This window comes from Entelurus aequoreus, linkage group LG07, assembly GCF_033978785.1.
Source record: "Entelurus aequoreus isolate RoL-2023_Sb linkage group LG07, RoL_Eaeq_v1.1, whole genome shotgun sequence".
Classification (NCBI taxonomy): domain Eukaryota; kingdom Metazoa; phylum Chordata; class Actinopteri; order Syngnathiformes; family Syngnathidae; genus Entelurus; species Entelurus aequoreus.
The window spans coordinates 29,270,440-29,297,387 of record NC_084737.1 but is presented as its reverse complement, the minus strand read 5'-3'; the positions used below and the strand labels follow the sequence as shown (position 1 = coordinate 29,297,387).

At 37.4% G+C, this 26,948-nt stretch overlaps 1 protein-coding gene across 3 annotated transcripts in view; it reads left to right on the top strand.

The window, feature by feature from the left end:
* LOC133653630 (low-density lipoprotein receptor-related protein 1-like) overlaps positions 1-26,948 on the top strand; it is a 221,021-nt gene that overhangs the window by 96,413 nt on the left and 97,660 nt on the right. For all 3 annotated transcript variants that reach the window (XM_062053126.1, XM_062053128.1, XM_062053125.1), the window contains exons 4-6: positions 21,462-21,581; positions 21,666-21,794; positions 21,872-22,132. In XM_062053126.1, coding sequence (XP_061909110.1) covers positions 21,462-21,581; positions 21,666-21,794; positions 21,872-22,132 — 510 coding nt within the window. The remainder of the gene's footprint in view (positions 1-21,461; positions 21,582-21,665; positions 21,795-21,871; positions 22,133-26,948) is intronic.

Genomic DNA, 26,948 nt, shown 5'->3' with positions numbered 1-26,948 from the left:
TCACCAACTATAGGCCTATTTCTATACTCTCACAATTTTCAAAAATCCTTGAAAAATTATTTGTGTCAAGATTAGACAGTTTTATTGACAAGCATCACTTGCTAAGTGAACACCAATACGGCTTTCGACCAAACAGGTCCTCTTCCATGGCAGTGATGGAACTAGTTGAGGAGGTAACCACTGCAATTGATAAGAGGGAGTTTGTTGTTGGCGTTTTTATTGACCTGAGCAAGGCCTTTGACACCATCGATCATACATTGCTTTTAAACAAAATGCAGAGGTATGGTTTTAGAGGTCTTGCTCATGATTGGTGGCAGAGAACAGTACGTGCATATGAATAATGTAGATTAAGATAAAAAGATTATAACACATGGAGTACCCCAAGGTTCTGTATTGGGACCAAAATTGTTTTTATTGTACATTAATGGTATCTGTAAAATCTTTAAAAAACTCAACTGTATTCTCTTTGCTGATGATACAAGTCTGTACTGTTCTGGGCAAGACCTTGGCCATCTCTTAGGGACTGTAGAGAGTTAACTCCACATACTAAAGCAATGGTTTGATGCCAATAAACTATCAATCAACAAAATATATAATTTTTGGAAGTAGGAAAAATAACAAACAGTGTCATATAAGAATTGATGATATGGAGATAGAAAGGGTGTATTCAACAACATTTTTGGGAATCCATATAGATGATAAATTAAATTGGAAACTGCACATAAATATACTTAAGACAAAGATGGCAAAAAATATTGCTATGTTACATAAAATAAAAAACTCCGTAAATCAAAAGGCTCTTATCATGTTATATAATTCTTTTGTACTCCCTTATCTTAATTATTGTGTCGAAATCTGGGGTAACAATTACAAAACAAACATTAAATCTATATTCTTACTTCAAAAGAAAGCGATTAGAATTGTAAATTATGCAGATTATCATGACCATACAAATGCTCTGTTTATTAAATTAAAAACATTAAAACTGCACCATCTTGTTGACCTCAACACTGCTATTGTGACGTACAAAGCTCATAACCACATGCTGCCTGGGTGTCTACAGGAGAGGTTTAAACCCAGAGAGAATCCCTATGACCTCAGAGGTTCAGCTGTCTTCCAGAAAGCTAAGATAAGAACAAGCTTAAAAAGTAGATGTGTTTCTGTCAGGGGGGTTCAACTGTGGAACAGCTTGGATTATTCCTTAAAATGTTCCAGTTCTATTCACACATTTAAAAAACACTTTAAGACCAATGTCTTGAAAAAATATATCACTCTAGAATCAACACAGTAGTTAATACTATGATCAATGTTAATTCAAATACTAAATGTGGGTTATAAATAATAATGGAAGTACAATTGTTTGTATATAGTATATAAATTGGTACAAAAGTTTAACATGTCTACAAGGATATTTCACATGCCTTTACTGTGTATATAATTGAACTGTGTTTATGTTATGTATAATGTGTATTTATAATATGTTGTACAATGGACATTCAATAATTTTCGGAAGTTTATTTTGTTCTTGACATTGTTTATAGGGTTAGGCGCAATAAGTGTTCAACTTCAGCCTAAAACCCTTTCGGTCTGCAACATTTTCATTTTCAATTTAAGAATGTACAACTGTTTGTTTATTTTGTTGACGATTGACCGAAGAATAATAAACTTGAACTTGAACTTATTTTATTATAAAAAGGTCAGTAAATGATGTATATATTTGTAAACGCTCTGAAGTGGGAAAGGGGTAGGATTAAATAAACTTTACTTCTTCCTACTCCTTCTCGGACATGATGTAAAGTGAAATGATATGAAACTGTGATGCAAGCACTAGTTTATTAGACAGACCTGCAAACTCTGGAGTGGTGTAGGCTACAAGATACCGTTAATGTTATCAGACACATACAAAAAGGTTAACGTTACCGTTAGCCACTGACTATGCTTAGGTAACGTTAGTCTAGCTAACATTACTGCAGTCCTGGTTGACATAAGAGGTAACCTTATTTTAGCCTAAAGGCTACAAGTGAGCAAATATGGAAATTAACCGGCAACAGTTAACGTTAATTACTCACCGCCACTATCACTGGAGCTGGGGCTGCAGGTTGAAGCACAGGAAGAGGGGCGTGCTTTGTCACCTCTGTCACTGCTTCTCCACGTGTCAAAGACACGACACGGTTCTCGAACGTTCAGGTTATGTACGGCCTGAACATGTTTCAACATGCTTGTTGTACTTTCCCCCCCTTACATGAGAGCGAAGCCTGGCAATAATTGCATATTGCCGTTTCCTCGTCGTATTTTTTTGTAAAATGAAGCCATGCCTTGAGGCGTTTTTTCCGGTCCATTATTTTTGCTGCTGTCTGTATCTGCCGCCTAATGACTGAGCTATGTCATTTCCTTTGATGTCCCACAGGGAATTTCCTGTGGGGCGTGATTCGTTCCTAGGGATCCGAATAAAGAACCAACTCTTTTCTTTACTATAGTGGCCTAGATAACGGGAACCGGTTCTCAAAAAGGGATTAGAGTCCATGGAATCGGTTATTTTCTTATCGAACAACCGGGAGAACCGGTTTCGAACATCATCCCTACTACAAACTGCCACTATTTGTATTGAAGTTCTTATATCAAACATTTTAGATGCAGGCCGATATCATTAAAAAATTTTGTTTTTTTTTGCTGTTTTTGGACCGATGTCAATATCAGTTGGCATACCCCTCGAATTAATATTATTGTTTTAGTACGGTTTACTTAGTTTTCAAAACAATAGCACTTGTCAGAACCCTAAAATCTTCAAAAGAACCCAATTTTTAGACCTGCTTTTAAATAGTGAAATTAATTCTATTTATAAAGCGTTTTTTTCTCCAAAGCGCTTTACTTTGAAAAACCTATTATCTACATTTAAGCTACATTTACACCAGTGTGGGTGGCACTGCATTGCAAGGTGTGTGAAGTGTCTTGGCCAAGAATAGTGACTATGACTGCGGAAGCTGGATTTTAACCAGGAACCCTGAAGTTGTTGGCCGCTCTATCATCTGAGCCATGCCACCCCAAATACTGGACTACTTATTCGTATGCCCTTTTCCTTTTTTCCCCCCATTTGTCTATTTTTATTTTTAATATGCACTGTTATTTATGTTTTAAAGTGGCTTTTAGTATATTTTAAGTGCTATATAAATACAATTAATTACAGTATTTTTTATAACTGTTAATATGTATTAGAATTATTGAGTAGTAATTTGTACAATAACTATTGGAAATGTAAATAAAAATGTCACCATTCTAAAATGTTTACTGTATTTACAGTCAATTTTATCGGTCATACTGGGGTAAAAAAAAGTTAGGTACTAGGGGTGTGGGAAAAAATCGATTCGAATTCGAATCGCGATTCTCACGTTGTGCGATTCAGAATCAATTCTAATTTTTTTAAAATCGATTTAAAAAAAAAAAAATGTTTTTGATTTTTTATTTGTATTGATTTTTTATTTATTTATTTTTATTTATTTACTTTTTTAAAAAATTAATCAATCCAACAAAACAATACACAGCAATACCATAACAATGCAAGCCAATTCCAAAACCAAACCCGACCCAGCAACACTCAGAACTGCAATAAACAGAGTAATTGAGAGGAGACACAAACACGACACAAAACAAACCAAAAGTAGTGAAACAAAAATGAATATTATCAACAACAGTATCAATATTAGTTACAATTTCAACATAGCAGTGATTAAATATCCCTCATTGACATTATCATTAGACATTTATAAAAAAACAAACAAAGAACAATAGTGTCACAGTGGCTTACACTTGCATCACATCTCATAAGCTTGACAACACACTGTGTCCAATATTTTCACAAAGATAAAATAAGTCATATTTTTGGTTCATTTAATAGTTGAAACAAATTTACATTATTGCAATCAGTTGATAAAACATTGTCCTTTACAATTATAAAAGCTTTTTACAAAAATCGACTACTCTGCTTGCATGTCAGGCAGCAGACTGGGGTAGATCCTGCTGAAATTCTATGTATTGAATGAATAGAGAATCGTTTTGAATCGGGAAAATATTGTTTTTGAATCGAGAATCGCGTTGAATCGGGAAAAATCGATTTTGAATCGAATCGTGACCCCAAGAATCGATATTGAATCCGAATCGTGGGACACCCAAAGATTCGCAGCCCTATTAGGTACTGTTACTATTAATCCCAAAAAATTAAACAAATTTAAAGGGCTCGTATGATGTTTCTAGCACACTTCCTTGTGCTGGGTACATTATTTATTGGATATGCTTTCGCTCCAAAGTCACATTTTTCACATACTTTTTGAGTAGGTCTGCAAATGGTTAGAGTTGATACTTTGGTGTAGGCCTGACTAAGGTCTAGTAAAGTATGCTGAGCGCTCATGCAACATGAGAATTGTGTGACCTCAGGGACTTTCAACTTTAGACTGTCAAATATTTACATCTACGATAGTTCTGGTGAAAATACTGTCATGTCGACCCCAATTGTACTTGGCTACTTTTTAGTCAGATTCATTTTTGATGGCTTGCATGTAGGTTGCAATCGTGCACCCACTGTTATAAAACAAAGTAAACAACATATTGATTTTTATTGTTGCTGCAGTAGACATTATTCAAAATAAGGATGTTGTTTTGCACATGAGCGATCATTGACACCTTAGTGATGCTGTCAGCCAATCACAACATGCATGTCTCACACAGAAGTCCTCAGTAAGGCAGTGGTCAACACAACCTATATTACCATTGCCTGCACCCCCACGTGCACCCAAACATACATTCACACGGTCACATTTTTGCAAACACACACCCAAACACACCCATTTTCCCACACGCACACATGAGCACTGTGTCCAGAACCCATTTCAGGGAAAGTTCTGGTCTTTCACAACCTTCCTAGTGTCTGCTTGTATAAACTGGTGGCTTGTGCAAGCTGGTGCTGATGTCTGAAAGCACACTTTGTCACTCACCCTGTCCACATAATTCTGCTCGAAGTTGTTGACACCAGTGGTCAGAAAGTAGGCGCAGAAAGACAACACTGGAAGGAATTTTATCTAATTTTGTTTTATGTTTTCATGTGGAACAACATTGGAATGGTTTTTTTAAATGTAGCGTTTTAGTGGTGGACCATCAGTGATCAGAGCCCTGTATTGAGACCTATGACAATTTTAAACTAAATTTAAAACACTTCCTTGTGGTCTTGATAATATGTATTGGATATGCTTTAGTTTAATTTTTTTAAACTTTTGCTCCACAGTCCTGTTTTTTCTGAGTTTCTTTGCAAGATGTTGGTTTCTAGAGGCGTTCCGAGATTGCGTATGAAACCACGCCCCACCCTCTGGAAAAGTATCATAATTAATCTTTTGAAAATGTACACTATATCGATATATATCTTGAAGTTGTCACCGCTGTTTTTTTTCCATAGACTGTTGAAAATAAACTTCATAAGCATATCAATTCACCTGGTCACAACATTAGGTACACCATCACACTTGCTGATCAATTCAAACTCTGCATAAAAAACAGCTGCTTTTAGCAGTATTTATGTCACTGCATGTTGCACGTTGGTGTTATTATCCAAATGCCAAGATTAGATGAAAATAATACTTTATCCTACCTTAACTTGTGTTTTCTCATAGCCCGAAGCACAGGGGAGGTACTCTGAGAGCTCTGGCTGAAAGCTTGACTTAAAGGGGAACTGTGCTTTTTTTTTTAAATGTTGCTATCATTCACAATCATTATGAAAGACATGAAGATGGATGTAATTTTTTTTAATGCATTCTTAATATTAAATAAATGCGATCAAAAGTCTGCTTACAATGGAGCCTATGGTAGCCGCTCAATTCTGCCTATAAAGCCCTTAGAAAACATCCAAACACTTCCATTAAGGTTTTATATACATGATGCAAGTATATATGTAATGTAGTAACGGGCACAATTCTAATAACATTTAATGTTTACCTATTTTGATCATTTTAAGCATACGCGGCACATTAATTTAAAAAACGCATCACGTTTGCTTTTTTTTTCCTTCATCACTGATTATTACTCTCTTTAGACTTCAAGCATAATAAAACATCACTTACTGTACAATGTCTGCTGTCAATAGGATGCCGACTGCTGTGATGTTCATATATTCTTGTTTAGATGAAGAATGACTCATAGTCCTCATAAAGAAACGGGGTGGGTGTGCGTGTCGTTCTTGCCAGTTTCGGGTCCTAAATGGCTGCCAAAGTGTACCAACTTGTCGGAGTACTTGCTTAGCCATCTACTTTCCAGGTGAGAGGCATGATTTATGATCTGCAACAAACTTACAAGGAGCAGGGAAGCGAGGAAACAGCCGACCACTCGATGATGTAAACATTGGGACACAGGGAAGTGATCACGTTGCCGCTGTAAATAGTTTGTCTGAAAATAACAATATCACTTATACTTGGTTAATATTCAAGTCACAAAATGTAAATGGAGTATTGTTAGTGCTTTTTGAATGCTTTTTTATTGGATTTTATGGGTGGATTAGATGAATTTCCATTGGCTCCGCTGTAAGCAGACTTATTTAATATTTAGAATGCATAAAAAAAAAATCCATCCGTCGTCATGTCTTCATAATGATTGTGAACGATAGGAAAAATTCCCCCCAAAATGCAGTCCAAATAAGTACATCCACCTCGCCTTGATGTCACAATGTAGCCAGACTGCAAAACCCTGCTAACTGAGACATGCAAAACCGCGTGCAAGCTCGCACCAAAATGCGTGCGCCTTATAATTTGACGCGTTGATCTTGTTTGACATGAGTAACCAACATTGTAACAACATTTATAAGGCAGAAAAGACAACATCCATTGTCTTTAAAGTTATTTATAGTTCAGTAAAATGCAATACTGTGTCAAATTCAAGGCCCAGGTGCAAGATCTGGCCGTCCTCATAATTTTTTGTGGCTTGCGAAAGCTTGGAATTATTCTGCATCTTTTCTTACTAAATGTATTCAACTTTCCATTTTGACAAAAAAAAACATGTACTGCAAGCAATTTAATCTTTTAAAAGTGATTTAATATTACATTCCAAAAAAATTTTTTTAATCAAAAAAGGCACTTAAATATCACATTGACTAATGATTTTTAATGAAAAATAAATAACCAAGCTATCCGTCAAATTGTGCACTGTAAAATCGATTTTTATGGTAAAAAAAACTCAGTTGCCAAAATTTTTACGTAAATAAAAACAAAACTGTGGTAAGATTTTTTTAAAAATTCACAGTAATACATTGTACAGTAGATTTACAACCATAGATTTTACAGTAAAAACCGTGGTGCTCTTTTTCCATTTTCCATTTATATGCTGTTATATGCTGTAGAAACTACGATGAAGTGGCGACTTGTCCAGGGTGTTCCCCGCCTACCGCCTGAATGCAGCTGAGATAGGCTCCAGTGATCCCCGCGACCCTGAAAGGGACAAGCGGTAGAAAATGAATGGATGGATGTATGGATGGATGGATGCTGTAGAAAATGTTTTACATTTTGCGGAAAAATTTTGGCAACTGAGCTGTCAGTTTTTTTACTATAAAAGCTGCAGATTTTTTTTTACAGTGTACATAAAAATATACATATAATGATATACTTCTGAGGGCAACCATAACTGCCATGTCGCCCTCAATGAAAATGAGTTGACACCCATGCAATACTGCATCTCAAATTTGTTAGCAATGGAATACTGTTGGAAAATGTTTTACTTGTGCTAATCAGTTACCGTATTTTTCGGAGTAAAAGTCGCTCCGGAGTATAAGTTGCACCGGCCGAAAATGCACAATAAAGAAGGAAAAAAACACATATAAGTCGCACTGGAGTATAGGTCACATTTTTGGGGGAAATTTATTTGATAAAACCCAACACCAAGAGTAGACATTTGAAAGGCAATTTAAAATAAATAAAGAATAGTGAGCAGCAGACTGAATAAGTGTACGTTATGACGCATAAATAACCAACTGAGAACGTGCCTGGTATGTTAACGTAACATATTATGGTAAGAGTCATTCAAATAACTATAACATATAGAACATGCTATACGTTTACCAAACAATCTGTCACTCCTAATCGCTAAATCCCATGAAATCTTATACGTCTAGTCTCTTATGTGAATGAGCTAAATAATATTATTTGATATTTAACGGTAATGTGTTAATAATTTTACACATAAGTCGCTCCTGAGTATAAGTCGCACCCCCGGCCAAACTATGAAAAAAACTGCGACTTATAGTCCGAAAAATACGGTAATATAAAACCAACATGAATCAATAAGGAGGCCACTCTAGGTCATATGTCTGTATGGTCAGATTGATCCTGTCAATCCATAACCAAGTGATGAATCTCTATGATGAATACATAGACAGACCTCTGATGTTATGTTGCCTTTTTGTAAAAGTACAATATGTTTTCAGGTCTTTTGAATTAATGCCTGACTGTGATGGTGTTTTCTTCACATGGCCATTGATTTGCCAGACCTGCATTTGTGCACTCAATGACATTTTGTGGCTGATGGGGCCTCTCCCAGGGGGGAAAGGTCCTGCTTTCCTTAGAAGTGACTGATTTATGGCAAAAGAGTAAAATGGGGTCATGGCACTACTCTTGAAAGTGTTTTCCTTTTTTCTTGCTGTCTCAAAGGGAAGATTTATTATTGTAGTGCAATTGTTTATGCATGCAGTAGGATGTCATTGTCCTTCATGTCTTAGTAAGTATGGAATGCGTCTCGGTCATTGACGCAGCCTTTGGAAAGGCCACATTTTCATCTTTATTCATGAGCGGGTCTTGACCTAAATGGGTTTATTGGCTGCAGTTAGGCTTGTCTTGCATGACAAGACCTGTTATGTATTTTACTGCCAGGCTTTGGCCATCACTGTAGTGGGGACAGCACTGCGCTTTCTAGCTCGTAATGGAAGAAGAGCTCCATCAAATGTTTGGGAATGTTACTTTGTGTGTGTGTTTGTGTTTAAAGTCTAAATGTAGATGTCTGGGGCAGTTTGCTGCCACCGTTTGAGGCCATGATAGTCACTATTTGCTCATTACTCAAGACACTGCCCTAAATACAGTATGTGTTTGCACTTGATGCCTTTGCCCTCTTTTAATTGTGGTGGTGCTGCAAACTATTTCCAGTAAATATACTCTAAATTACACAGATGGATAGGGCTGCAACGATTAGATAATACAATGAAATCTTCGATATATCCACAATGAGTGTAACTACGGTAACGTTGTTCACATTGGGTTTATTTTTTTCCTGCCCAAATGTGGGATCTGACCCGAGGATGTCGTTGTGGCTTGCTCAGAAGTATGCTACCAGCTGATCACCGTGATCAAACTCAAATTAATCGCGATCAACAATCACGATCACGATCGTATAATCGCCCAGCCCTAATTTTATGTAGCATTATCACTGGAGGAAACATGCTACACACAGACTAACGCAGGCCAGGAGCAGGCATGCGAATCACTAAGCTAGCTTGAAACAACACTAAAAATAAGTGCTTAAGAGACTGTAAGAAGTGTAGATGGAACCATGTTGCAGCAGAAAGTAAGTAGCTATTAACAGGAAATTGCCAAGTAGATTAATAAGAGTGTAGAACAAAGGTGCTCAAACCTTTTGCTTCCAAGGGCCAAAATGTGCCTGTGGGCCGCGGTCCAAACACAGTAGTTATAGTCGTAGTCACCTCCAGTGTTGCTTTGTGTGCAAGTTCTTAAATTAAATTAAATTTATCGGAACAATATCCAATGTTGTGGTTTTTCAATTAACTGGAATCCAGTGTGCTGTGGGGCCCTATAGTAATCAATCACACCTGAGCAATCATAAATTAATCACATATTTAATGGACATGTGAAAGTAAACAATGTGATAAAGAACATTTTACATCAATCAATCTGGGGATCTAGATATCTGGTCAGGACACTCCTCACTCTTTTGCCTTCACCTTCATTGTCCATTCGTTTGGTGACTTTATATACTCTGGACCTAGACGTTGAGTCGGCGACATACATGGCGGACAATAACTGATACAGTCTGCTTTGCCAGTCCAAAAGCACCGCTTTCTGACTTCACTTACTGTGTAAGGCGCTGTCTTTCTGGCGTCACTTCCTCTCCGAACTCAGTTTGCAAACGATCAACGAGTCCATACAAAGCTAAGAGCCGGAGATTCAAGAAATACACGTCGCACTTACCCGTGTAAAAAATTATCCAAGGAAGGGAACCGTAAAAGATGATTTAGTGTGGCCGAAACGAGCTTAAGCTAAATAATTATTCGTTTAATGCAGGGGTCCCCAAACTTTTTGACCGCATAGGGTTAAAAAAATTTGGCCGGGGGCCAAGCTGTGTATATATATATATATATATATATATATATATATATATATATATATATATATATATATATATATATATATATACTACCGTTCAAAAGTTTTGGGTCACCCAAACAATTTTGTGCCTAGTGGTTAGAGTGTCCGCCCTGAGATCGGTAGGTTGGAGTTCAAATCCCAGCCGAGTCAGTCCCAAAAAATGGGACCCATAACCTCTCTACTTGGCACTCAGCAACAAAGGGTTGGAGTTGGGGGTTAAATCACCAAAATGATTCCCGGGCGCGGGTATGGGACAAATGCAGAGGACAAATTTCACCACATCTAGTGTGTGTGTGACAATCATTGGTACTTTAATCTTTAATCTTAATCTTGTGGAATAGCCTTCATTTCTAAGAACAAGAATAGACTGTCGAGTTTCAGATGAAAGTTCTCTTTTTCTGGCCATTTTGAGCGTTTAATTGACCCCACAAATGTGATGCTCCAGAAACTCAATCTGCTCAAAGGAAGGTCAGTTTTGTAGCTTCTATAACGAGCTAAACTGTTTTCAGATGTGTGAACATGATTGCACAAGGGTTTTCTAATCATCAATTAGCCTTCTGAGCCAATGAGCAAACACATTGTACCATTAGAACACTGGAGTGATAGTTCCTGGAAATGGGCCTCTATACACCTATGTAGATATTGCACCAAAAACCAGACATTTGCAGCTAGAATAGTCATTTACCACATTAGCAATGTATAGAATGTATTTCTTTAAAGTTAAGACTAGTTTAAAGTTATCTTCATTGAAAAGTACAGTGCTTTTCCTTCAAAAATAAGGACATTTCAATGTGACCCCAAACTTTTGAACGGTAGTGTGTATATATATATATATACATATATACATTGTCTTTATAATCAATTTTGTCATTTAACATCAATTAACATTGATGTTCATCAACATTTAACATTGTCACGTTATCGATGGGAAAATTCATTTTTAGACAATATGATTTGCCTGAGCGACTAGGAGACACCAAGAGTAACAAGCGGTAAAAAATGGATTAGAAAGGAAAGATTAAAAAAAAAAAAAAATTAACTTGGGACTTCCTGTGTCGGATTTTGGATGCTGGGGGACCGGATCCGGCCCGCGGGCCGTAGTTTGGGGACCCCTGGTTTAATGAGTTATCTGGCTTAATGTAGACATGGTTTTAAATGTACAGCAGCACTAAAAGTGAGGGTTTTGCCCTATACGGTCATATATATAATAGCAGAGATCGTTACGTTTGATAGACTACAACTATTAGCCTTTCAGACAAATCAATGTTTGTGTCATCTTGAATAACATAATTATTAATATGTATTGTATAACATTTGGGATGCCACCCTTTTATTGTGCCAAATTTGTTTGACTGTTGTGCTACAATAGTGTATTGCAACCAGGCGCAAACAACACGTTAAAGGAGGGCAGTTCGATACCAAGGGAAGTAACAATATATGATCGATACTAGAGGGACTACATCGATATTTTTATTCTCACATAATCGTTTTTTTGTCTTCATACTAAAATGACCTAAAAATGGAAAATAATGTACAGTAGTTAGTCCCTCTTTGTGGCTATTAACGTTTATGCTGTTCTGGGAGGACCTTTTATGAGACTTTAGAGTGCAGTAGTACTTTGGTTTCTGTTCCAAAAAGGCAGATGAAGACCAAATCGTAAGAAAACCAAAGCAATTTTTCCCGTAAGAAATAATCCAAATCCAATAAATCTGGTCCAGACACTGAAAACTATAAGACACAAAACATTTTTTTTTGACAATAATTGCAGCTTTTAATGACGAAAACAAATGCAAAAAAACATGTACATGATGAACTAGACAGAAAATTAACATTTAATAACAATTTTAATTTTAGTGAAGACTCTTGTTGGCGGAGAAGGTGAGCAGAGGGTGGGGGAGAGTGAAGAGGTACTTCTGTACTTTGCTACTAGATCCTTCTTGAATTCAATAGAGTTCCTCACCTTCTTTGTCAAAGTGCTAGTTTCTTTGGATCCATGGTGGCTTATTCTGAAGAGAGATTCTTTGTTTCGGCACTCGATTTCATGGAATGATGCATACGCAACCCAGTCGAGTCATTTAACCGGCTCTTTAAGTTAACGATCGGAACAGATTCCCAATTACACATCGTTTGTTTGCTGTGCTTACTTGGTTAATTTGTATGAAAAAAAGTATGAACCACTTGTTAAAATATTGAACTTTTTCACCATTTTCAAAATTTTACAAGATACTGAATTTGTGTTTATTAACTGTAAACTATAATCATCAAAGTCATTTAAAAATACATTCTTAAAATATTTCCGTCTGTGTGTTGTGATGACCAATTTGGGTTGCTGCTTGTCATTTAGGGTCAATGGTGTATCCCGCAGCCAAACCAGTTGACAAGCACTGCTTTAAAACGTATTGTACAGTCAGAAGTGTCGCTGCAGGAAGACAGCAGTTTTCTGCAGGTAGAGTACGGCGGACATGTGCAGACTCGTTTTCAGACAGTTAAGGTACAAAGGTAGGAATGTCCTGGGAATAACCATCTTTCCAATGTCACACAGTTGAAAAGCATGTTTACATAACGACTTTAGTTACATACTCTGGATTAGAATGGGAATTAATTCATTTGTATTTAAATTTTTCTTAGGAATAGATATATACCTATATCTAATATTGCTATCCCTCATAACAAACATTCATATTGTAAATGCCAGAATTGTTACTGTGGGTGGCTGCTTCTGTCTTTGTCTATTAATTTGAGTTGTCAAACAATTAAAATTCTTCAGATTAATCACACTTTTGCATTTTGATTATCCGCAGTTAATTACTTGCGTGTATAATTTAAATCAACTTTAAAAAAGGCCCCATATATTTTGACACTAATGAAATTTTACTGTCAGAATGTCATACAGGAATTTATTTTACTAGAATGAGCGTCAGAATACTAACAGTTTTATCTAAAGTAGGGCTGCAACAACTAATCAATTAAATCGATTCAAATCGATTATAAAAATAGTTGGCGATTAATTTAGTCATCGATTCGTTGGATCTATGCTATGCGCACGTGCTGAGGCTACGTTTTCTTTTTCTTTTCTTTTTTTTTTAACCTTTATTTATAAACTGCAACATTTACAAACAGCTGAGAAACAATAATCAAAATAATAGGGGTGTAACGGTACGTGTATTTGTATCGAACAGGGGTTTCGGTTCGGTGCGGAGGTGTACCGAACGAGTTTCCACACGGACATATTAAGTAGCGTATTGTACGTTGTGTAAACAATACTCAAAATGCCAGACATTTGAGGCATTTAAGAAACTCCGCCCTGACAGCTCTGCAAAAGAGGACATGTCCGGTGAAAAGAGGACTTATATGGTCAGTCTATCCTAGCCCGGACATGTCCTCTTTTGCTAGGCTGTCTGGGCGGTGTTTCTTAAATGCCTCAAATGCAGGCCTGGCCCTAACCAATCTGGCGCCCTAGGCAAGATTTTAGGTGGCGCCCCCCCACATCGGCAGTGAAGTGTACATACTCACAAGAAACCGAATAGCTTTGTCTTTGACCTTTTTTTTACTTAAAGAAAGCAAATTAACATATTATATGAGAATGTTATGTTATGATTATCTTTAACCGGATCACAGCAGTGCTCAAATTAAAAAACAGCATTCCCTCTCATGTGATATTGCTTAATTAACATTAATGATGTGCACTTCAACAACTAGGCTTACAACTATACCTAATATATAAAGGGGGGGAAAAGTGACTATTACCTGCAGGGCAAACATTAGCTAACCAGAAGGCAATAACAATGTAAACAGAAAACACCTGCTTAAAAGATCTAATACAAATGTCCCTGAGGAATGTAAGGTGGGAGTACTGTAATTACCTAACGTTACATTATTATTTTCCATAACAATTTAGCCCCCTCCACAATATTAACCCGACGTTAAAACAGAACTAGCTATTTATTGATTAGCAATTGCCGAATCATGTAACATTAGCTTAATGCTAAAAAGCCAGGTTACTATCACATTCTGTAACAGACAAATAATTTCATGTAGGCTAACGTTACCTCCCTGCTACCTCTGTCTTTTTCTCGTTTCGCCTCCTCTTCTTTTCTATTTTTTCTTCCCTGGGCACTTGACAGTTTTGGCCGTTTTGACATCTTGTGTTGATTTTTTTGATGCGGTGACGTCCATAAACAGTCATGATACGGGAAGGGAGGGGGCGCACCGTGCGGGGGGAGAGGGGGGGGGCTTAATGTTGTAACAAATAATATTTCTATTAAATAGGCTTTACTTTGCATTTTAATTAACGTGGGATTATTTTTTGTATTTAGAAATAATAGTACCAACCTTTTTTTTTTTCTTTTTTTTTTTCTCCAACATTTGTGCCACTGGCATGGTGCCCCCTGATGGACGGCGCCCTTAGCATTTGTCTATACGGCCTATGCCACGGGCCGGCCCTGCTCAAATGTCCGGCGTTTTGAGTTAGGGTTGCGTGTATTTTCAATGTACGTTCAGGGTTAAGAAGGTTAAAAACAAAACAAATTGTGCGCACAGCAGCATTGTGAGGGAGGGGGAGAGACAGAGAGAGCGAGAGAGTTGTGATAAACGCGCTTGCGTCGTCAGGCTCTGCTTTTTATCGATAGGTTTATCAGATTTAATTTTTTATTATCTATAGCAGGGGGTCAAAAGTGTGTATTTTTGTAACATTTTCCTTGTTTTATTTGGCAAGTTGAAAGAACATGGCGCCAGTATGCTGTTTTTTTTTCAATAAAATACTGGAAAGGATAGAAATGTAGTTTGTCTCCTTTGTCCGATTATTAATCGATTAATCGAAGTAATAATGGACAGATTAATCGATTATCAAATTTATCGTTAGTTGCAGCCCTAATCTAAAGTACAGTTGGGTATTTTGAAGTAAAGTTTGCCACTGAGCACACGAGCCGCAGTGTCCTCACTCCTCTTTGCACTGACGTGTGCATTGACCTGATCACTGACTGTATAACAAAGTGCGCCGCCTTTCAGGTAACAGCATGCACAGTCAAAACAAATTGCCCGATTACTCTGCGTTTATACAGTAGGAAGGGGAGTCATATGGCCCCATTCGTCGCGGTTTACCTGACACATGAAACATGACGAATTAGGGAGGGTGCACTATCCATTTTAAACACCAGACTGCAGTAGAGTGTTGAATATCTTAAAATGTGCTTTGTGGCAATTCCAACTTTGACCACAACGCCAGTTGCTATGTAGAGTGGTGCTTTCCATCATTTTAAGCAGACTGCCTTGCAAAATGATTAACCCCCTACCTTCCTCTCACGCTAGAGCCACCCAGGAATGGGGCCATATGAATTCCTTCCCTCCTGTACGTGATTATTGCGAATATTTTTTGTTATTAATCACATTAATTCAAACATTAACTTTGACAGCCCCATTAATAATGTTTATATTTGCATTCATTCTCATTTAGTGATTAGCGCATCATGTTCCTTATTTCTGTGTCTTTGGTTGATATAAATAATGCAGTTAGTCATCTTTCTTTCCATGCTGTCCTCTTTCTGGCAGAGATGTCAAACAGAGGAAAACGGAAAACCCCCATTAGGAGACAAATGTTGCTAATATACATGTCAGCAGTCTTATATAGCTCGCAACATGTCTAAAACATGTTCTGTACTTCTCAAACATCAAACATGCCTGATATTTTAGCTTTCATCCTCGTCGCAGCCTCGTTTTCACCTGATTCCACTCTTGCAGAGGAGTTATCTTAGGAACTCCAGAGGAAGGGAATTTACGCTAACTTGGCGCAAATTATTTTGATGGTGAAAGTTCAAGGTGACCGTGGCCTCACATCTGTACCATTGTCTTGTGAACGCCGAAAGGGAATTTGTCTTTTAGAGGGTTTAGCTCTTCAAATGACATGCTTTAAGTCAGTATGTCATCATGTTGATATGCTAAAGCAGGAACACATACAGCTCATTAGGGATGGACGATAAGGCCTAAAATTTATATTGCAATACATTTTGCAGCCTCTTGCGATATCCATCCATCCATTTTCTACCGCTTGTCCCTTTCGGTAATGATGGATATATTATTTGGCATATAAATGATAATATAACTTATAACCATACTTGCCAACCCTCCCGTTTTCAGCGCCTCTCCCGACAACCTCCTGGCAGAGATTTTCTCCCGACAAACACCCGGTTAGCTGGAGGCCACGCCCCCTCCAGCTCAATGCGGACCTGAGACTGAGTGGGGACAGCCTGTTCTCACGTCCGCTTTCCCACAATATAAACAGCTTGCCTAACGAATTCAAACGAATGGAAACAAGAATTTCAGTTCATCCAGGACAGTTCGAAGGGGAAGGTGTATGTGGCCTGTAAATATGTAGAACAGACTTCTCCATTGAACACGGTGGCCGAAATGATATACTCATCATGAACGGAGAAGTTAGACAGGACAATACTGCCATCTAATGGATAGCCACCGGAACACTGAAATTCAAGTATTTCTTTTATGTAAATTAAATAAATAAATAAATATATATATATATATATATATATATATATATATATATATATATATATATATATATATATATATATATATATATATATATATATATATATATATATATATATAGCTAGAATTCACTGATAGTCAAGTATTTCATACATACATACACATATATATATATATAAAATTTATATGAAATACTCGAGTTGGTGAATTCTAGCTGTAAAAAACCACGCCCCCAAATATTGATGTATCACTGTAATATCAACAATATATTATACTTTATATGTTAACTGATCGGCCCATCCCTATTTCAAGAGCTCAAGCTGAGTGCTTAGGTATGCATTTTTGTATCCTCCAGTGGTTGGTATATCATGTTCAGCTATCCCTTGTCCTCTAGTCTTCCAGTGATAATTGTACGTGTAACAAACACAGTTCATTTGCAGCCATGGAGGTGAAGATTAATCATTTGGAAGTTGCACTGTAGAGGGACATTAGCCGATAGCTTGCTAGCAAGGATGCTACATTGTTGTTCGCCTGTCCCCATCAGATTTGCGGGACACAACTACAATGTGCCATCAATAGTCATTATCACTACGTAACGGTAGTATTAACAGCTCAATCGTTGGTCAAGATTGTATCATTTATATCCTATATGTGGTCTATATTGCGCAGCCGTAGGTTTTTTTTTTTTCTTTCTTTTTTTTTCTTGGACTATTGACTTGTACAGTCCAGAAATACAATTAAACACATGTCAAATTATCTTTTTTTTCGTAGATGAGATTTCTCTGCGATGAACGCAAATGAAAGGAAACTGGAAAATGTCAGTCGCCTTCAGCACTTTCGCACTTGCAGTGCTTCTAATTATTGAAATTGGGGTTGCCATCCTTGCAGTAACGGGATCAATAGGATTGGCACGCTTGTTTAGGATTTAAGGCCTCCTCTCTGCCTTTGTATATTTTGGTTTGCTTCGTCCATTAACTTCTGGTCAAACATCTGCTGCTGCTGTTTGCTAGGAGGAGGAATGTCCTAACCCACCTACTATTTTCAAGTCCTCTAGGCTAGTGTTTCTTAACCAAAGGGCCAGGGCCCATTGTTGGGCCGTGAAAGGCCCGCCAAAAAAAAAAAGTTCCTCAACTGTGGTCAGTATGGACTGCAGCGGTACTCATTTGTAATACAGTAACAGTAATGAAAGTATCAAACAAACAGAGTAAGTCTGGAGCTAAAGTTATAGAGAAGTTCAAGCACAAAACATATGACTAAAGTGGTAAAGCTGTATTTTCATTTGTACTTAAAGTTTATTGAAAGTTTATTTAAGAAACATATATATTGTTATTTATTATGAATTTAATTAGAACCAACTTATTTTAGCACTGCGTAATTGTATGTGAATTTATTTTTCATCAGTTTTTATGTTCCATTTCTTTTGCAGGATATTTGATTAGTATTTATTTTTCTAACCAGCCAGACCTAAGCCTTGATAATATTTATTATGATGAATGTATATTTCTGATGTATTTGAGTGGGCCCCGGGTTCCGCTGTAGTAGAAAAGGTAGATGCAGAGGTCAAAAAGTTAAGAACCCAGCGTCTAGGCCACACTTTTTACTTTTCCTTCTCCTGCCTCCAGTCATTCTCATTTCACATTCATTGGTAAAAACTAGACATGGTTTGACCAATAGAATTTTCCTGATTAGCCTTTTTATTGAGGATATTGCTCTTTTCTGACTTATAAATGTTACAGTGTTGGATAGTTGTGTTAAACAATGTAAAAACATCAAATCATCAAGATCAGTTTTTAATGCCTTCAAACGCTGTTTTTTTTATTTTTTAACATTGTGCCATTTGTGATATCGCAGATTGACTGATGTACTAATGTGGGTATTTCTAGTACAGGCTTTCTGCCAGGCCCCTCCTCTCTGCTCTGCTCTCTTGTGCCGAAACGTGAAACACCCAGTGTTCTTTCTTCTCGTTATTACATTACATATACATACACATACATTAAATATTTCCGTGTTTATTTGACAACAACATTTTTACACGGGACTCTTTCGTCAACATGGACCAGTAAGTACAAGTTGGATTAGCCACTAAACTTCAACGAAAAAGACAGGGACATTGCAACAATACAACTTGGTTTATAAAAATGTAGAATAGAGTATTATTTTTATCTAATTGTGGCATGCAATTAGAGAAATACATTCTAGCTTTTATTATGCGGTTATGTATTGATCCCAGTGGGCAGTTGTCCCTAACGTTGTGACCGGGTAATCTATAAATTGTTTATGAAATTTATTTTCAACTGTGGCTTTAAAAATAAATAACGGTGATGTTTGTCTGCAAGGTATATATTTAACAGTGAACATGCTCAGAAGATAGAGTATGATACTTTTTGAGTGGGTGGAAGGAAGTGTAAAATGTAGATTAAAATCATCATGGGTCCCCTTTAATAAATGTTACATATTGATTGGCCTTTTAAAATTACTATGCTATTAAAACTGGATGCCAGTGCTCATTTCTTTTGAGTGGCTCAATATCAGAAAAAGTCTAGCAAAAATAATACCTTTTGATAAAAAGAGGGCAAACACCTCTCTTCAGTAAAGTTTACAATCTGATTCAGAGCAATACAGATATAAAACACTATTTTAAAAAATTCCATTATTTCCTTAGTTTTTTGTTGTTTGTTTTTTTACAATGCAATTTCAAATAGTAGTGTCACCACTGATAGAATCCAGCAGTGTTCATACTGTGACATACACAGGTGCAAAATGGAACAAAAATGGCAGCCTCTTTTGAGGCGCTTTAGCCCTCCACTTGCCAGTGGTCTTTCACAGTGTGAGACCCGGTGAATGGATTCGATATGGGCCACACATTTTGCCGGGGGACTCTTCTTTTCAGTGGGGTCGCAACAAAAGGGCCATTGTGGCCCAGTGTGCTACTGGCTTTACATAACGAAAGACCCTTACTTGGCCTAATCCTTCTCAACCCGTACTAGTATGGCTATTAGGAGCTGTATCCGCTTTCACATGGGAGTGCATTTAATTATGCTAATTATGCATGTATGGATTTTCTTGCTTGTTTGTTTGGGCATGTGGGTAAACTAATCATTGCCAAAGTTTCAATCAATCAATCAACCAATGTTTATTTATATAGCCCTAAATCACAAGTGTCTCAAAGGGCTGTACAAGCCACAACGACATCCTCGGTACAGAGCCCACATACGGGCAAGGAAAACTCACCCCAGTGGGACGTCAATGTGAATGACTATGAGAAACCTTGGAGAGGACCGCATATGTGGGTAACCCCCCCCCCCCCCTCCTCTAGGGGGGACCGAAAGCAATGGATGTCGAGTGGGTCTGACATAATATTGTGAAAGTCCAACACATCAGCGAAAGTCCAGTCCATAGTGGGGCCAGCAGGAACCATCCCGAGCGGAGACGGGTCAGCAGCGTAGAGATGTCCCCATCCAATGCACAGGCTAGCGGTCCACCCCGGGTTGGGAGCAGAGTAGAAAAGAAAAGAAAAGAAACGGCAGATCAACTGGTCTAAAAAGGGAGTCTATTTAAAGGCTAGAGTATACAAATGAGTTTTAAGATGAGACTTAAATGCTTCTACTGAGGTAGCATCTCTAACTTTTACCGGGAGGGCATTCCATAGTATTGGAGCCCGAATAGTTTGATGTGTTGCAAGGTCTGAATCGTCCAAAGACAAACATTTCATTTGTCAGTCTTTTAATTTGGTGATGCAGAAACAAAAACAGCATTTTACACACCTTTAAATTCCAACATTGTGATTATGATGACCATCTCAACTATTCCTGCTGCTAATATTAATATGCGTAGTAGTGTTATTTTTTGCTTCTCTGTCAGTCATGCTGAAAGACAACATATTTGCATGAACTGACTTTCTGTAACATTTAAATTTTGCACTTTCACTCCAGCATAAATTTATGTGAAATCTCATGTCCATATATTTTAGTATCTGGATTGTGTTTGCCTATATGAATAATTAAGAAGATCTTACACATGCTTGTAATTTAAAAGGAAAATGATAATTAGAAAAGGACAAATAAATGAATATCGTCCATCCTTCACCAACTTCACATTCTCCAATTTCCTCCACCAGTTAATCTCTGGCTTTCTGTGATGTTTTTCTAAACATTAAGTTTAGACCCACCCAGGGCTGTTTACAGGCCCCTTCTGGGTGGATTTTCATTTGTTGTGATTTTCATTTTCATTTGTTTTTTAATTTATAATAAGCATCAATCACCTCAAAGTATCGTGGACCCCCTTACGTTACTCAAGCTTCCCCAATAAAAAACACGCCTCTTTCATTGTGCGTCCTCGAGTTAATGTGCACATTCAAATCACCTTCATCCTTGAATAAGCATACACATCTCACATCCACATTTCAATATAATCCACCAGAGGAGATTTGACAGGATATGATGGTGTGGCTGGGATTAATCACTTTCAAAAGAAATAAAGCAATTACCTAAAAGGCATTTAGGATATTCTGCCCTTAATGTTAAATATTACAGTGTTTAATGTACTTTATGTGTTATGTTGTAGAGAGCGCTCCGGCCTGCGCCTCGCATGGGTGCCAGTTTCAGTGTGCTGTGACTCACGAAGGACCCAAGTGCTACTGTGGCAATGGCTTTGAGGTGGCTGCAGATGGAAAAACATGCAAAGGTGAGCAGACATTTTGGATACATGCCAAACACATGTAAGCACTGTGTTTCTCACTAATGTACCGTCATATCTCTCTCCTGGTAGATTTCAATGAGTGTAGCGTGTATGGGACATGTAGTCAGACATGTAAGAACGCTGAGGGCTCCTACACCTGCAGCTGTGTGGAGGGCTATCTGCTGCAGCCAGACAATCGTTCCTGCAAAGCCAAAAATGGTGAGAGCACAAAAACAGCAACTCCTTTCTCTATGTCCAACATTTGCTGCATTGTCCCTTCTTCTTACCATCGACAGAGCCAGTAGATCGTCTTCCCATGTTGCTGATTGCAAACCTCCACGACATCCGCTGTACCTCCCTGAGCGGCTCCACGTCCAGACTGCCTTCCATTGGCACCAAGCAGACCATGGCAATGGACTTCATCTATGCCAAGGAGACCGTCTGCTGGATCAATGTGGGTGAAACACCCGCAACCACGCAGCTGAAATGTGCCAGTATCCCTGACCTCAGGACAGTCACCGACATTCGCACCATCAACATTTCTATCACTCTGCACCGTGAGTATTGTTTTATTTACCACAACAAGAGAAATCTTGTGCTACTGTGACATTATTGATACTACCAGGCCAACACCATAATAGAGGAATAAGTTAAGGAAATAAACCTTAATGTTCTTTTAATATTTTTCATTTTAGAATAGAATGAAATGCTTTTATTGGGGCCGTTAAATTTAACAATTCAACGCAATATCGCATTAATCATCTATCAATGCAAATTAATAACCCGTTATATTTCGACCCCACATGCTCCTGCTTTAACTGCAGCTGGTTACCTGAAAGGGGGTGTGGGTTGTTATACGGTCAGGGATCAGGTCACTGCATACATCAGTGCAAATTTGAGTGAGGAGACTCCGGCTTGTGTGCTTTGTGACAAGTTTTGCTTCAAAATACTGTACACACAGATGTGACTTAATATATAAGTGTTACCAATTATGTATATTTAGTAAAACGTTTAAAAAAAAGTTTGTGACATTCTGAATATAAAATTGCATTTATTTAAAAATATTGAGGTACTTTTAAGTTGATTTAAGTTTTACAAGCAAGTAAGTTACTGTAAATAATCATGATTAATCACAATTCAAAAGTGTGTAATTTGATAAAAAATAACAATTTGATTAAAAATAATAATTTGACAGCACAAGTTTGTATCAATACTGTTATAGGATCAATAAACATCAGTTAAAAGGTTGACACCAGTAGTTTACAATTAAAATACATGTACTTGTCTGCAATATTCTAATTTGATATTCCTAAGAAAATCTACTTAATGTTCATAAAATTGTGGAGGCCATTGTACTTCAATTTTTGAGCTTATTTAGTTCTGTGACGGAGCTCTTAACTCAAAAACTTGTACCTGAAATCAACATCTCCCATTAAAATTAATTGAAATCTATTGGAGTTTGCCCCCACTCCAAAACAGCATCATTTTAACAGGTAACATACCTTTTAAAAAGAAAATCCAACTTTAAGATAATAAATATTGTATAAAAACAACACAATAGAATGTACTACTAATAACTACAATAGTTTTATAAAATAATATAATAATAGTGTACAGCATTTACCTTGAAAAGTCGACTTCTATGGTATCTCCTTCCAGCTGCTTCTCTGTCAAACACATCATCAGCAGCTTCTCAATACTTTCATGGACGAATGTTAGTCGTTTAGATATTATTTTAACATTCTTGGCTGGCGTTAGGCTTATTCTTTTTCAGTATGTTGCAGACAAGCAGGGATATGCTCGAATGGCTTCACCACGTTGGCCACCATGTTTTTAATGATTTCTTTCTTTAATTAATATAATCCACTTCTTATTCTCAGTACTGGCCCTCACACTCACTTTATTCCTTCCCATGCTTAGAAAACAAAATTATGTCAATCTGGAGCTATAAGCTAATGCTAACGAATAAGACCAGTTGTTTTGGGCGGATCTTACGGGGTTCACTGTGACATTTGCTACGCCAACTTAATGCAGGGATGCATGTAAGTTAAAGCATAACAATTAGCTGAGAGACAGTTCTTATCTCAAAACATCAAATTTAGGGTACCACTTAAAATTTTTTTTTTTTTTTTTAAACTTCAAAATCAATTAATTTAACCACTGTGTCAGGAACGGTGGAGCCAAACTCAACATAGTGGGGTCTGGCAATTTAATTTACGTATTGACTTTTGCTCAAAACTCAAATCTGCGACAAGTTTAGCTTTTCGATAAAAGGCTTTGCCAAAATGTTAGCTTTTTTAACCTTCATGGCCACCATATTTGTTGCAGAAGTAAGCCAGAAAGTCAGCGTCTATAGCCTCTTTTGTACTAAGATCCTGTAGAATTGCCACTTCAGAATTGCAACAGAAGATCCAGCATTTATTTTATTTTTTATTTTTTTATAACAAAGTGGAGTGTTTCCACTTTTGTGTTCTTACTGATGAAACATGAACAGACAGATCAGAGCTGATAAAGTTGAGGACATTACGACAACATGACGTCTGTCCATTTTCTCTGACAGAGTACACAAAATATTGGACCCTTAAATGGTCATGGCCATACAAAAAACATAACAACAATTTTAGAGTGTACACTAGTAAATAATAAGAGCTGCGGGCGTTAGAGAAATTTAAATAAATGTCTTTCTTTACAGAGCCCCAGCTAGTAATCAGCTCAAATTGTAAAATGCGGGTACATTGCTGGAGGACTCAGATGATCAGCACAACAGTGCCAAACAATATCTAATGAGTTCTGGTGTATTATTCTGACAGCGTACAGTCCCTTTGAAGAACAGGGGCGCACTGACACATCACTAAATCATGGAGGCAATTGGTTTGTAGCGGACTTATAGTTCTATGATATTGCTGCCAGCATGTCTGGAATATGCAAAACAGGCCTTTGCTGTATCCTTCTATATCTTCATTTATGTACCTGCAACATTTCTTTTTCAAAGCTTGGAATGAAAAATGACTTGTATTGTTAGTTTTTATGATGTCTTTTAGTGCAATGCACACAATTTCCCATCATTTGCTGTATTGATTTAATGATATCAATTGTTAGATTATGTGCTTCCAGTATGAAAGACAGCATGGAGACAATGCTGCAAAACAAGTACAAATGTCTTGTTTGTGGACTTTTTTCCTGCATTTTCCCAGACTCACAAACTGCCATCTATTGTGCAACACACTCAGCATGTGAACCCTTCCTAGGTGTGACTCACTCTGATTGTGCCAATTTATTTTTGAATGTAAGCCAGACATGTTTTATTTCAATATTGGCTCAAAAAGCGGTTAACCTTTTAAGATGGGTAAGTCTACATTTGTGAAAACTAAAATGAGTTCTTTTGTGAATGAGCCTGAGAAATGTAACAGCAGTTGGAGGGAAAACAGGCAAAATCGCTGGGTGTGTCGACCCTGACATATGGGACTTGAACCCTTCAATGTGATAGGTGGTGCTTTGACTCATATCCACCTTAAATGGAGCTTAAGACACGTCTGTCACAGTTGGGTCTGTGCTGCTGAGGATCTAAGGACCAACATTCTTAGGTGTAACATTTTACTTGTAAGAATGATACAGTTGCATAGATAGTGTTTGTATGTGTGTTAGGGGGGTAAGCTAAAGGGAACCTAACAGGAGGAGACTTAAGCCATGGCTGGAAATGATGAAATCAGACATGCTGCCATTGGGGAACATGGGCTGTACATCCCTAAGATTTATTCAGCTACGTCAGGTCCTGTAAAGTCAGGTCATAAACACACAAATACAAGCACTGACCCAAATACCTTTGACTCATTGGTGCAGGACTTGGTAAAATATTACCTTTGACTTTTTCTCATTTAGCTTCATCTGCAACTGTAAACATAATGACTACATAGTGATTTTTGGGTATTACAGACATCAGTTGACACACCAGGCGTTGAATACGATTTCATGTAGTGATGTAATTTCACTGCACAACCCCGTTAGGCCTATGCTGCGCATGATTGACTGACACTTTAATTTAAAGGGGAACTTCACTTTTTTTGGGACTTTTGCCTATTGTTCACAATCATTATGAAAGACATGACGTCAGATGTATTTTTTTAATGCATTCTAACTCGTAAAAAACGTAAATAAAAGTCTGCTTACAGCAGAGTCAATGGGAGGTCCTCTAGTCCAGTGGTCCCCAACCACCGGTCCATTGATCGATTGGTACCGCACAAGAAATTTAAAAAAATTTAAAAATAATAATTTTTCTTTTTCTTTTTTTTTTTTTAATTAAATCAACATAAAAAACACAAGATACACTTACAGTTAGTGCACCAACCCATAAAACCTCCCTTTCTCATTCACACTCATTCGCACAAAAGGGTTGTTTTTTTCTGTTATTAATATTTCTGGTTTTTGACTTGACTTTATTTATTCATGCTTGCAGTGGAGCCAAGGCCCCACTGAAAAAACAGCTGAACTTTACAATGAATATTAAACAAACAAAGATTAAAAAAATTAAAAGAACAGACAGTATTTTATATAAAAAAAACATTTTCATTTTCAGGGCAACAGCAGCATGGAAACTATTAGCATTCTGGTATATGACTGTATTACTTATTTAATTAGATAGTATTATTATACAGTTTAATTGCAGTACGGAGGGTAGAGTTTTTAAGTCTCTTTGTCTTGGCTTTGGGCTCGGGTTCAGCCAGCTTATGTTGGTTCCTCAATGTCCTGGCAGTGTGGCTGCCTCGTGTTGGAGGTAGCAGGTCATGCAGAGGGTGTTGCTCATCATGCATATCCCTGACCAGCTTCACTGCAGCCTCCTCTCTCCTGGTCTGGAGTGATGGTAGGGGTTGTGAGATGTTTCCAGCTCTCCTCGTAATGATTTTACAGGCACGTTTCTGGACTCGCTCTAGCTCTGCCTGTTGTTTTTTGGAGCAGCCCACTAAGAGCACTGAGCTATATTCCAGACACGGCCTGATGAGAGTGGTGTAGATGGTAACAAGGTTCCTACATTATATATCAATATAGATCAATACAGTCTGCAGGGATACAGTCCGTAAGCACGCATGATTGTATTTTTTTATGACAATTTTTCAAGCGTTGACCGGTCCGCAGTTACAAAAAGGTTGGGGACCACTGCTCTAGTCCCCCCATAAAAACCAATAAGAAAACATCCAAAACGTGCCAACAATACTTTATTTACATTTTGTGACTTGTATATTAACCAAGTATTAGTGATATTGTTGTTGTAAGTGCTAATTGATATTTTTATTGTAAGTGCCAATGAAGACTAACTATTTATAGCGACGCCGTGATCACTAGCGTGTGTGCCTATGTTTACATCATTGAGTAATCAGC